This window comes from Ictalurus punctatus, chromosome 1 (assembly GCF_001660625.3).
Source record: "Ictalurus punctatus breed USDA103 chromosome 1, Coco_2.0, whole genome shotgun sequence".
In the NCBI taxonomy this organism is placed as follows: domain Eukaryota; kingdom Metazoa; phylum Chordata; class Actinopteri; order Siluriformes; family Ictaluridae; genus Ictalurus; species Ictalurus punctatus.
Genome location: NC_030416.2, coordinates 13,396,615 through 13,409,067, shown reverse-complemented (window position 1 = coordinate 13,409,067; position 12,453 = coordinate 13,396,615). Strand labels below are relative to the sequence as shown.

The following is a 12,453-nucleotide window of genomic DNA, read 5'->3' as shown; positions in this document are numbered from 1 at the left end:
CATGCGGTGTTTCTCTCTCGCATGTCTCCTCCCTCACTCTTTATTTTGAAATGATGTTATAAAGGAGTATATGACACGTGGGTAGTATAAAGACGGAACCATTTTTGCCTTTTAAACCGCAAATATTGCCTGACACAGAGCACGAATATTTCCAGACACAGTAATATATTATGCTTTGAAAAGGTCATTAAAGGGTTAAGCACGAAACAGAGCCTTTAGGATTTATTCTAAACGCATGATACAATATCCTGAAGTCCACATCCTGTTATTATAGCGCTCGTTCCCTCAATCAAGTTTAATCAGCAATGCATCTTTAATAGCCGTAATGCCAGCTTATTAAAGTCTGCCATGATGATTATGGAATGTGCAGTCAAGGCTGTAGACTGGGACACGTGTTAGCCCGCGGATACGGCTTTTTGTGTGTGTGTGTGTGTGTCTGTTCACATTCGACAGGTCAGCACACGCTGCCCAGAGATCAGAGAGAGAGACATCAGAGAGGTTGTTGAGATTTTGCTTTCCCCCCGCTTTGCAGGAGGTTAGTTGTTAGACATCTGTTTGCTCTTGTCAGCTCCCTGGAGGGAAAAAGGGCAGTCTCATTTAAACCTAGCACACGTTTCAAATGCTGACCTTTTCTCACACATCTGCAGAGCTGGACACATCAAAGGTCTCAGCACACATTCACATGCTAGGCTGGACTCGCCTCGTCCGTCCACACCCTGTCCTTGGGACTGCGACTGTGTCCCCTTCCCTTCCCTCAGAGCACATGTGAGGACAGCTGTGGTGTTTCTTGCTTCATACATACCCATAGCCACTCGTGCACTCATCCTCGTCCTGCCTTTTCCTGTGATTGAGGCTGGGCCGTCCTCTCGGGTCTCTTTTTGTCCCGTTTGCATTCACACCCATGTGTGTAATGTTCCAGAGTGCCAGGACGGCCTTACCCTCCTCCCAGAACCTCTCCCTCTCACTTGTGTTTTAATATCTGCTTTCCATTGTGTGTGGCTGGCTTTGATTAAAGCCAGTCACAGCTGTTAAACAGTAAGACATACTGGAGACATACCAGAGGGTTCAGGCCCACTCAGACATGGGTTCTGTCGCCAGTCGTTACAGTCCAGAACCAACACTTAAGCAGGATTAGATACGATACATTTATATTTACAGATTGTCACTTGGCTGCTGCTTTTATCCAAAGTGGCTTATAAGCACAAAGCTGAGCAGTTGAGGCCTAATGGCGTTGCTCAAAGGCTTTTTATTGGATGTCTGGAAGTCTACCACAGCACTCGCTTTCGTTCCGTTAAGTTTTCTCGAGGTAGTACGTACTGTACGCGTTACGTTTTCTACTCTGTTCTGAAAATACAGCGCGTTGGAAAGTGAGCTGATTCATTTTCAGCTACGTCGTTTCTAGTGTGACGGATGATTGTGAAGTATGCAGACAGAGGTTCTGGTGTAATGTTAATAGCCTCACACCAAAAGGTTATCTGATCTTGTCCTCCTCTGTCCTCCCAAGAGGCTATTGATCCTCTCATTTGCATTGCTAATGGTTGATTGTTCTCAACACAGCTCCCCCGTAACTTGCTGGAGCACTCAAACCCTTTGATATGCTTGTGTGTCCGAGAGCAGTTTTCATCAGACGCTTTCCAAAAGGGTTGTGTATTCATGTCTGTTCTAAAAAATCAACCGTATTCACTTCATAGTAGCACTGTTATTAGGGCTGCTCTCCATTTCCAGCTCCTGTAGTATTAGAAACATATCATTTGTCATTCATCAGTATGTGTGTGTGCGTGTGTTTCTGTTTGCGCAGGTGGTGGAAGGTGATGTGTGTGCTAGCGGGAAGTTTACATCCTCGGGTGAGTGCTGCAGTCTGTGTCCTCGGGGAATGGGAGTGGCGTCCAATTGTGAACTAGAAGACACAAAATGCCAGCCATGCCAAGAGGGTGAGTGTTCCATATACAGCTCTGAAATATCGTGTGTGTGTGTGTGTGTGTGTGTGTGTGTGTGTGTATGGGCGTGGGTTCTAAAATCCTTTAGAAATGCATTTACAACTTGACTATAATGTTTAACTTTTGAGTATGTTTGCGATTTGTATCACATAAATCACACTTGTTAGCTTTAATGACTCATTTTTATTGTCTTTTTTTTTTTTTTTTTTTAAAGTCAGTGACATTTAGCTGGATTTTAAAATGGGTGGCGGTTTGGCTCCTTACCCAACACGTCCATGTAGATTTCTTTAAATACAGTGCTGCTTGAAAGTTTGAGTGTTTCTATATATCTGCATAAATATGACCTAAAACATCATCACACAAGTCCTCAAAGTAGATAAAGAGAACCCAATTAAACAAACGAGACAAATATACTATACTTGGTCATTTATTTATTGAGGGAAATGATCCAATATTACATACCTGTGAGTGGCAAAAGTATGTGAACGTTTGCTTTCCAGTGGGTATCAGGTGTGACCCCCTTGTGCACCTTGTGATCAGTCGTGCACATCAGCCTGGAGGAATTTGAGCCCCATTCCTCAGTACAGAACAGCTTCAACTCTGGGATGTTGGCGGGGTTCCTCATGAAATATTGGATCATTTTTCTCAATAAATAAATGACGGAGTATAATATTTTTTGTCTTATTTGTTTAATTGGGTTTTCTTTGCTTACTTGTAGGACTTGTGAAAATCTGATGATGTTTTAGGTCATATTTATGCAGAAATGTGAAAAAAACTCCACAAGGTTCACAAATTTTCAAGCACCTATGTATATATGATTTCTTAAAGCTTAGGTGTCTTAGTACGTGTTTATAAAAAACCACAACAACAAAGCGTTGATTTTTTTTATGGCTGTCTTCTAAACTTCAGCCCTTTTGTGCTTTCATTTTACATTTTTTAGGACTTTACGAATCGCGTTTTGATAGGCTTAGAACGTGCAAATGAAAGTCTTTCTTTGCTTTTGCATGCCTAAAAATTGGACCTGTGTCCTGCCATGCCAGGTACATGTATACAGTATATGCTGTGTGAATATATAAGCATTTATGAACCCTCTGAATCCTCTCAGTATCTTCATCCAGTGTGTGTGAAGTGCTTTGTAGGAATGAACATGTCTACAGTAGCTGAGAACTCATTCCTTCTCCCTCATCACAGGTGTGACGTTCTCAGGCTCTGAGGGACTGTCAGGGTGCCAGCCTTGTTCACAATGCCCTTTAGGTGTCCCCCAGCTGGAACGCTGCACCATCACCCAAGACACCCACTGTGACTGCGGAAAGGGCTTCTTCCTGTGGAAGCGGACGAACGAAACCGATGCCCTCTGTGCCCCGTGTGCCACCTGCGGCCGAGGAGAGGGCGTGGTGCGGGCGTGTGGCCCTGCAGGAAACACCGTGTGCCAGCCGTGCGGTTTGGGCACCTTCTCAGAGGACAAAAGCTACAGCCAGACCTGCATGCCATGCTCCCGGTGCAGAGAGGATGAGGTGGAGATCCGGCCGTGCCAGGCCAAGTCAGACACACTCTGCATGGGTGGGTACATGATACTGAAACTGGAGCTGATCTGTAGCATATGAACAAATAATTACAATTAATGTTCGCTTTATGGCGCTATTTTAACATAAACTTAATAGTGTAATAATGCACACACAGCCTGTAAGTAAACTCAAGTTCTAATTAAAAGACCTAAATAATAAATGGAATACAGTATGGGAAGCTTAAACTACAGGGGGAGGGCACAGAGAAATGGCTGACCAGTTAAAAATATAATATAGCAAAAGCTGTGTGAATAATTTGTGAGCACAGAATAGGCCATTCTCAACTAATCCTAATGATGTTGTTTTTTAAATAGCAATTATGCTTAATTTTCTGTGATTCTGCTGTTTATACTTTCATTTTCTATCACACCAAATACCTATTATTTGATGAAAATGTGTATTGTTACCCGAACCAGAGCAGCAGTAATCGCTGTGTGGTCCATGCGTGTGTGCTTGTGGATAAACACACCGCTGCTCACAGGCCGTACAGAATAACCAACCGGTCCTTTTGTTCCAGTTTCTGCTCTAATTTTAAATTAATGTTTTTTTGTTTTTTTTTTACACTTCAACTTTCTTTGACCTGTCTTGGCTGCTTCGGTCGGACAGAGAGAACTCCCGTTTGCACGTGGAGTCGGTTACACAGGCCAAGCCATGCTGCAAATGACGGTTACGACTCACGCTCTACTAAGTATAACACCACCACAAAGTCCTTGCAGTTGTTCATAATTTAAAGGCTTCGACTAGAAGAATGCTCACGTTATGATTGCTCATATTCCCGTGGATTTCGCGTTACATACAGCGTGTGTAGTAGTTGTATGATGAACACGTGGTTATCGGCAGAGAGAAATATTGACGTCTGAGCAGTAGTAGCGACATAATTGAGCACAATTAAGGATTAAAGAGTGTAACAGGGTTAATGAAACTGTCACCGTGATGCAGTGCTTGGATCATTATGTTGATGTAGCTGAGGGTACTGAATGAACAAAACTAGATTTGAATCGTGCCTCAGAGTCGACACCTACACCAGCTGCCCCACTGTGAAACGGGCGAGATATGTGAAGTTGGTTAACAGGTTTTGAGGCAGGTGGATAGTGGGTCACGACCCATTCATTCTCACACACACACAAAACCTGAGGCACAGTGTGAGACAAGACACTCGACCTAAACAGGGCAAGGCAACAATGTTTGATTTGCATTTAGTGAGCCCACAATGGTGTGTGTGGGCGTGTGTGTGTGTGTGTGTGTGTGAGAGAGAGAAATATTCATTTGGTTAGAGGGGATTTCCGCTATGGCAGGGCTGTGAATCCTTGCTGAGTGATATGTGTTGTGCTGTATGCTTGTTCCTTCCTTACATTTCAGCTTGCGACCTGCTACTCCAGTCTTGCCTGGCACGCAGGCGGTCTCTGGCCATGTGTTGCTCAGATTCCTATCCAGAGAGAGAGAGTGTGTGTGTGTGTGTGTGTGACAACAGCTTGCTCCTCTTAATGTGGCTGTAGGAATTCTTCATCGCTTCCATCTCTGCTCGAGACCAGATGTTGTTCCTGTCACTATTAATAAACGTTAAGTTATTAAAGCGACGGAATACAGTGAGGATTTCTGGGTAAAGGGAAAACCAACAAGTCATATCATTCGCAAAAATCTATAAACAAACAAAAGAACTGATTTTTTTTTTTTTTTTGGTTTGTTGCTATAGTGTTGATCCTAAGAGAGGAATGGAAAGTGTACAGATGCCAAACTCCTGCGTCGACACTGGAAATATCCTCTGAATTCTTTGCCTGCAGATCGAGACCTGCACATCTTTTCGAGGAACGGTTCAGAAGGGCCGTGGGAGTTTCCACGCCGAACCGGTTCGGCCGACGAAGAGCACGAGAGGAAGAACAAAGGGGTGACAGGATCTGAAGCGCCAGACCTTAGCTCTGAGGACCATCAGGGAGGCAACAACATCATAATCTATGTGTCTGTGCTGGCAGCCGTGGTGCTGGGACTCCTGATCTACGTCGCCTACAAGTGGTAAGGACTCGGATAATGAGATTTTGATCCTAGTGCTCATCTTGTTAACAGTTAGCTCTTAGCATGATTGCATTTATATAGTGCCATGTAGCAGTTATTTGTTTATTCGCATGCATTTATTTTACCCGAACCCAACTGGCCGATTGGTATTAAGTGCGTAATAAGCTAATAAATAACGTCTGTGTGAATTAGCTGGAAATCATTCCAGCAGAAGGCGGCTCTGGGGAAAGCCCGGGCTGCAGAGCTGAACAACGTGGTCGAGGGCGAGAAGCTACACAGCGACAGCGGCGTGTTCCTCGACTCGCACAGCCTACAGGAGAACCAGCCGAGCAAAGGTAAACACAGCCGTCTCAGATCACTCGCACGCCTCCACATGCTTTACAACGGTACCACTGATAATGTCCAGGCAGGACACCGAACGCTGAGCCAAGCTTTCATCTTCTCTGCAGGCAGCAAGCAGGACACGCGCTACATTAACCTGCCCCCTCAACGGCAGGAGGAGGTGGAGAAGCTCCTGTCCGAGGGTGGAAGTCAGAGCTGGAGACAGCTGGCCGGCGTGTTGGGTTACGAGCAGGAGCGAGCGGACATGTTCGGCCGTGGCGAGGACCCCGTCCACACACTGCTCACCGACTGGGCGCAACAGGACAGCTCGACGCTCGAGCTCCTGTCCACCGCACTGAGCAACATCGAGCGTCACGATGTAGCCAAAGCACTCAGTTCCACCAGTCAAGGTATTACCATGGTCTGAATTCAGTTCATTTTAACGGCCTGAAAGATGGACCCTAATGAGGAAAAGAGCACAGCACTCTGTTTCTGCATTACAGGGAACGACTTTACACTCCCACGTGAGGAAAAGAACTGCATCCTGCTTGTTTTGTATCGATATAAGTGCCTTTTTGCAGCGCTTTCCACCAAGAGTGGATGCTCTGCTCATCTTCCGTTCAAGACTGTTTCAGTATTTATGCGCCGAGGACAGAGCTCCTTTTCAAAGTGTTGACAAGCCAAAGCAAAACATAATACTGGCTTTGTAATAGGAAAAAATCCTAGGCCTTTGTTCTTCATACCGCATTATAGTAAACGCTGTCATTGAGTGGTTCAGATGGCTTTGGTTACTGCTTGCGGGTTGCATCAAAAGTCAAGGGACGCGTTTCAGTGCTGTTTTCCACACTCACTCGTGCAGGAGGAGGAGCGGGGTCTTTATGAGGAGTTATTATTCCTGCAAAAAAAAAAGAAAAAGAAAAATGCTTCATCTTACTAATGCGAACATTCAAACTCGTTGAATCTGAGCACAGCCTTCCACTGTGTGACTCAGTCCCGTCCCCCCCCAAACAGAAACTACAGTACACACATGCTCTATATGAAAAAGCAAGCAATGCCTGTTTCATGGGCAAACCGTGCGTGTGTAAAATCATAAAGCACTGTTTCCTTCTGCGTGTAAACAATTGATCACGTTATATAACTACAAATATATCAGTGATCAGGAGCAGCACCATGTGATTGTTTTGTTTGTCTTGTCAATCATGAAAAACATTTGTGTCTTTGTCTTTTAATAAAAATAAATAAATAAATAACGACAGCCTGTGTGAGAAAAGAATGGGAGCATTTGTACTGACTCGCTTATAACCCGGGAGTTCCATAGACAGGACTGTTTTATAACAGTTAAGTACAGAGGTGAGCATGATGGGGCATGCTGTTGCAGGAGAATAATATATGTCGAGGTGCGGTGCTATGGCCTGAAACAAAGCGGAGTCACTGTTACCCTGAAATGTTTTATTTTCCTCAAACGGCACATCTCAAAAGCGTTTTATTGACTCGTATACCACAAAGACTTGCCAACAGTTGCAACTTTTTATTTATTAATGAACGACTCTGCACCATTTATGATTACACATGATCAGAACCTCCAGGATTTTGCGATCGCAGACATGAATGCAAAATCAAGGAAACGGTGCAATATTCAGAGGAGTTCAAAAATTACCGCAGATTTGGGCCAAGACGCGTCATGTGACGTCATCACAACACACATTCGGTCAAAGCCCTCTACGATTCACGTATCGAACATGAGTACAGCTAAAAGGTCTCATTTACCAACGAAGGAAATGAATTGGCAAAATTGTGCAAAACAATTTTGCCAATTCATTTCCTCAAAAAAATAAAATGTTAAAAATCCCTGTAGATTTTGAAAAAAGCCACAGCAAAATCAAGCATTTTTGGCTGCAACGATCACGAAAAAACTCTGTACGGACTGGATAATGTTACTGAATGTCTAGACAAGTTCCTGGTATCACTTATGTCACAGTAGCTATAATCAGTTGTTCCCTTGCCCGCCTCTTTTTTTTTTTTTTTTCTCCTCTTGAAGCTAATAAAGGTGCTGACTCTTTTATAATGGGTCATGTGACTATGCTCAGAATGAACCAATCACATTCAAACTCATGTTCAAAAGAAATGATCATCAAAGAAGTAATTCTGATTAACCTCAAATAAAGATCAGCCGTTTCTGCAGGATTTTCTTCACATCATCTTGGTTTCATACGACTGCTGAAGCCATGGTCCACAAACAGCTGACAAAGCATGTACAGGATCTCACTGTGGCGATCAGGACACGGGTACAAAAGAATTTCCAAAATCTTACATGTAACATGGAACACTGAAGGCCATCAAGATGTGGAGAAAATGGGGCAGTGACAATACCAAGAACAGGAGCGTCCCTCAAAAATAGACAAAAGACAAGACAGACATTTATTAGGGAGGCTGCCAAGACACCCAGAGCAATGTTAAAGGAGCTGCAGGAATATCTGGAAAGCATTTGTGACACTCTACATGTGACAATCTCTCGTATTCTTCACATGGAAACCCTCTCTCATGAAAAAAAACAAAAACAAACTAAAAACATCTAATTCAGCCCAAACCATGTGGCAAAATGGACCATAGTCTAATGAAACCAAGGTAGAACTTTTCTGGGCGTAATTCTAAAAGGTCTGTTTGGTTCAAAAACAAGACATCTCATCACCCAAAGAACACCAAACTTACAGTGAAGCATGGTGGCGGCAGCATCATTTAAAGCTGCTTTGAGACAATGTCTATTGTAAAAAGCACTATACAAATAAAATTGAATAGAACTGAATCATGCTATGGAGCTGCTTTTCTTCAGCTGGGACTGGGGCTCTAGTCAAGATAAAGGGAATCAAGCATAGCTTCAAAACCTGCAGGCTTCTGTTAGACAGCTCAAGATGAAGAAAACGTTGACCTTCCAGCACGATAACGACCCCAAGCACAAACACAAATCAACAAAGGAATGGCGTCAGAAGAAGATGAAGGTTTTGGAATGGCCCAGTCAGCCCAGACCTAAATCCTATTGAAAACCTGTGGGATGACTTGAGGGTCGTGCACAGGAGATCCCCTCAGATCTGGAAGAGTGGAATAAAATTGCTCAGTCAAGATGTGCTTAACCAAAAAAGACTCAGTGCTGTGACACTCAGTGCTGATGACAAGGAAAAGATGCTTTTTTTTTTTTTTTTTTTTTTTTTTTACTAAAATGTGTATGTTTTTCACTTGAATTTTGCTGCTTGGTATAAAGGTGAAAAAAATAAAAAGATCCGACACGATTTACCCTGGTTTCAATTTTTACATCACAAAAAACGTTTAACAGTAGTTTTTACATCCACTGTACATCATAACTACCCGACAAACTTTTGTGAATTCTCCATTATTATAATAATGAGTCTTTATTGGTCACGTATACATTACAACACAATGAAATTCTTTTCTTCACGAGGCTGGGGTCAGAGTGCAGGGTCAGCCATGATACAGCGTCCCCTGGAGCAGAGAGGGTTAAGGGCCTTGCTCAAAGGCCCAACAGTGGCAGCTTGGCAACCTTCCGATCAGTAACCCAGAGCCTTAACTTCAAGCCACCACTACCCCCTTTATGCTTGTATGCGTTTCTTTTTAGTTGGGAATCGGCGATAAGACAAAACAAGTCAGCACTGGGCAAATACACCATCCATGTAACAAAACAAGCCCTAAATAATTACAATAGCAATCATGCCTCGTGTTCACTCCCTGAATCAAGATGATCGCGCCTTTGAAGCTACACTCGTTTCTGCACCGTGTTTGAGCAAAGCAATTCTTCTCTATTCAAAAAGTGCCTTATGGGATTTTCTATCTCTCTCTATAAAATCTCTCTCGTATATATATATATATATGAGAGAGAGTGAGGTATTGTATCAATAATGTTACATCAGTGTTTACCAGATTGTGTACACACAACCTTGTGCGTGCAGAAAACAAACCCGCCATCAAAAGATGGCATGAGCGCTATAGGCCCAGCGGGTTCTTAGGAGCTGGTACTTTTATGCAGCATTTGAGCTCCTAGCACCTTTTTCCTCCATTTCAAATCTGTTAATGATTTCTTAGGCTGCTCTGTTAAGCAGGATGTGAGAAGCGCCTGAGCTCTTTGCATGCCTCCACATTCTCCAGATGGAGCTGCTTAACTGCGGTCTGGAGCAGTGCCGCTGGAATGCCCGGCACTGGAGGAGAAGGAGAAATGAAGAGGAAAGAAAGCTGCTAAGAAAGTCTGCGCTATATTCATCCCAGTCTCATAGAGTCTCTAATGAAAACAGTGAATCACTTTGATTCTGCCGTTATTGGAGCCAGACATCTGCTGTGTTCCTGCACACTGATGTCGCTCACCCTAGTGCTGCTTTAGGAAGCGAGCAACAGCGCAGGCTTCAAAGTGCTCTGATGGTTTTCGGCGTTACGGTACTGCTCTGAACGTTCGTACTAAACACGACAGGTGGGCTATGGCATGACGTATGAAGCGTGTTCAAAGAAACGGTGACGCGAGAGACCACGAGGACGCGTGACTTGTTTTTACAAAACAGTTTATTTTAAAATGTTCTTTACACTCAGTATGACAATGTGCTTGCACAGTACTTACAATGGAGTGGGACTCCATTTTTATACATAAAAAAAATGTCTTTCAATAGAGAAAGAAAGAAAGAAAAAGGGAAGGGGAAGAAATGACAGCAACAAAAAAAACAACAAAAAAAACAAAACAAAAAAAAAAAAAAAAAAAAAAAAAAAAAAAAACCACACACACACACACACACACACACACACACACACACACACCCCTTTAAACCCAATACAGAGCTGTGGGAAAAATCCTGGTTGCTATGGTAGCACTAGAGCTGCTGGCTGGACTGAGGACTGACCTTATTTGTTAGTTTGGTATTCACATATTTACACAATAAACCACAAGCTCCACAGTCCGTTTACAACGCCTCTGCTTATTTAAAGGATTTCAAAAAACTATTTCTCAATATATTCACATATAAAGCAATATAATACATGTTTTTTTTAATTGTTTTTGGGGAGAGATGGAGGAGGGGGATTAATGCAACTTAAAAGAGGTGGGAGCAGTTCATGATGCAGTTATTGTACAAGAACCCTGATGAACTTGAACATGGGAGAGAGAGAGAGAGAAAAAAATTTCCAACACGCCGGGCAGGCTTCACATTTACCTGTCTGAAGCGTAGTAAAAGAGCAATAGTTCATGTAAAACAGCGAGAAACAAGTTGATAAAACAACAAATGCTACATTGCCTCTGCTGTGAGGAGAGTAAAAGTGGCCAAGAGTGGCTTAGAGTGAACGGATACATTAACAAATGTCCTTCACACTTCAATTCACTAAAAGTTATTTAAAAAAAAAAAAAAAAAAAAAATTATGCAACTAAACGGAATGTCCCAAGATCCTTAGATGTGCTGCAGGAACTGGGCACTAGAGCTACGCTTGATTCTCCGAGTGAAGATGAGCTCAAACCTTTGATAGCCTGAGACCGCACATACTCCTGAAAAAAAAAAAAAAGAAAGAAAAAAAAATATTAACAGGAAAAAAAAAAACATCCAGCTGTCCGTCTCAACCTGACAGGCTCGGCTTCCCCTTCGTCCGGTAGTCTTGATTAACGGCTGGTAAGGAAATGCCCGTTTCCTTCAACAAGGACTGCGAACAGAAGCCACCGCTCACCGAGACAATTCAAACATGAACTAGGGCAACTGGCAACACACGCAAGCGGATAACGAAGGAAATGGAATGAGCTCCCAGTTTCCATGTTCTCACCAGCCACCTGATGAACGAGCTGCTGCGGGTCCTGTGAGTGAACATGAAGCTGAAACCGTAGTGCAGAAAAGGTAATTGTGGAAAAGGCTAAAAGCATACATGATATCAGGGGATAAGTCTGTGTAGCACCCGACTTGTGCGTTTTTCTGCCCTTTTCTCTGCTTACTGGTTGCAAGATTTCTCGCATGACTATCTTGTCTCCGTGCAGGGGCAGGATTTTCAGAGCAGCAGTAAGGACATGGTCAGAAGTCAGTATAAAAACAGATGGGACTAAGAGGCCCCAGAGATTAGCTGGGGAACTTGCTGCTCGATACCTGCGGCGTTGAGAGGACGGAGGCTTACTCCATCTCGGTGTCCTCTTTGGGCCGGTAAACAGCTCCAAACTTCTGCATGTACTTCTTAATATATTCCTTGGTCTTGTGTTTAACGTTCTCGTTGCACTCCAGGTCCTCAGGGTTTTTGCAGGATTTGAGCTCCTTGTTCATCACTCCATGAGTCAACTGTAAACATACACACAAAGTTCCGCTGATGAAAATAATCCCTCAAAAGCCGTTAAAAAGTAAACAAACACAAAGTTTAAGCACAGTTTCAGAATGGCGACAGTACAGGGTCATAATCTAATGTTCAACAGCTACCAATAGACAACAGTGTAACCTTACACTGTAATCATCTGTACCAGCTGCAGGGTGTGGCCCTCATTTAGACAGTGTGTAAACTGTGTGTACAAACCTTTCAATGCAAAATAGTGGGATTAAATCAAAGTACTTGCTTCGAGTGGTGTATATATTTACACACAGCTTTGACCATACACACGCGTTTGGGAA

General features: G+C 43.2%; 2 protein-coding genes across 3 annotated transcripts in view; one reads left to right on the top strand and one right to left on the bottom strand.

Moving 5' to 3' along the window:
• Nucleotides 1-11,151, top strand: part of nradd (neurotrophin receptor associated death domain) — a 15,126-nt gene extending 3,975 nt beyond the window's left edge. Inside the window, exons 2-6 of the mRNA XM_017471214.3 lie at nt 1,799-1,931; nt 3,129-3,497; nt 5,284-5,512; nt 5,705-5,847; nt 5,962-11,151. Of these exons, the coding sequence (XP_017326703.1) occupies nt 1,799-1,931; nt 3,129-3,497; nt 5,284-5,512; nt 5,705-5,847; nt 5,962-6,260 (1,173 nt within the window). The 3' untranslated portion in view covers nt 6,261-11,151. The remainder of the gene's footprint in view (nt 1-1,798; nt 1,932-3,128; nt 3,498-5,283; nt 5,513-5,704; nt 5,848-5,961) is intronic.
• The window catches only part of setd2 (SET domain containing 2, histone lysine methyltransferase), a 25,399-nt gene continuing 23,321 nt past the window's right edge, over nt 10,376-12,453 (bottom strand). The window contains exons 22-23 of one of the 2 annotated variants that reach the window (XM_053681181.1): nt 11,944-12,129; nt 10,376-11,360 (exon numbers count right to left, since the gene is read on the bottom strand). In XM_053681181.1, coding sequence (XP_053537156.1) covers nt 11,968-12,129 — 162 coding nt within the window. In that variant the 3' untranslated portion in view covers nt 10,376-11,360; nt 11,944-11,967. Of the gene's footprint in view, nt 12,130-12,453 lie in introns of both variants that reach the window. The other variant, XM_017471170.3, reaches the window with a different exon arrangement.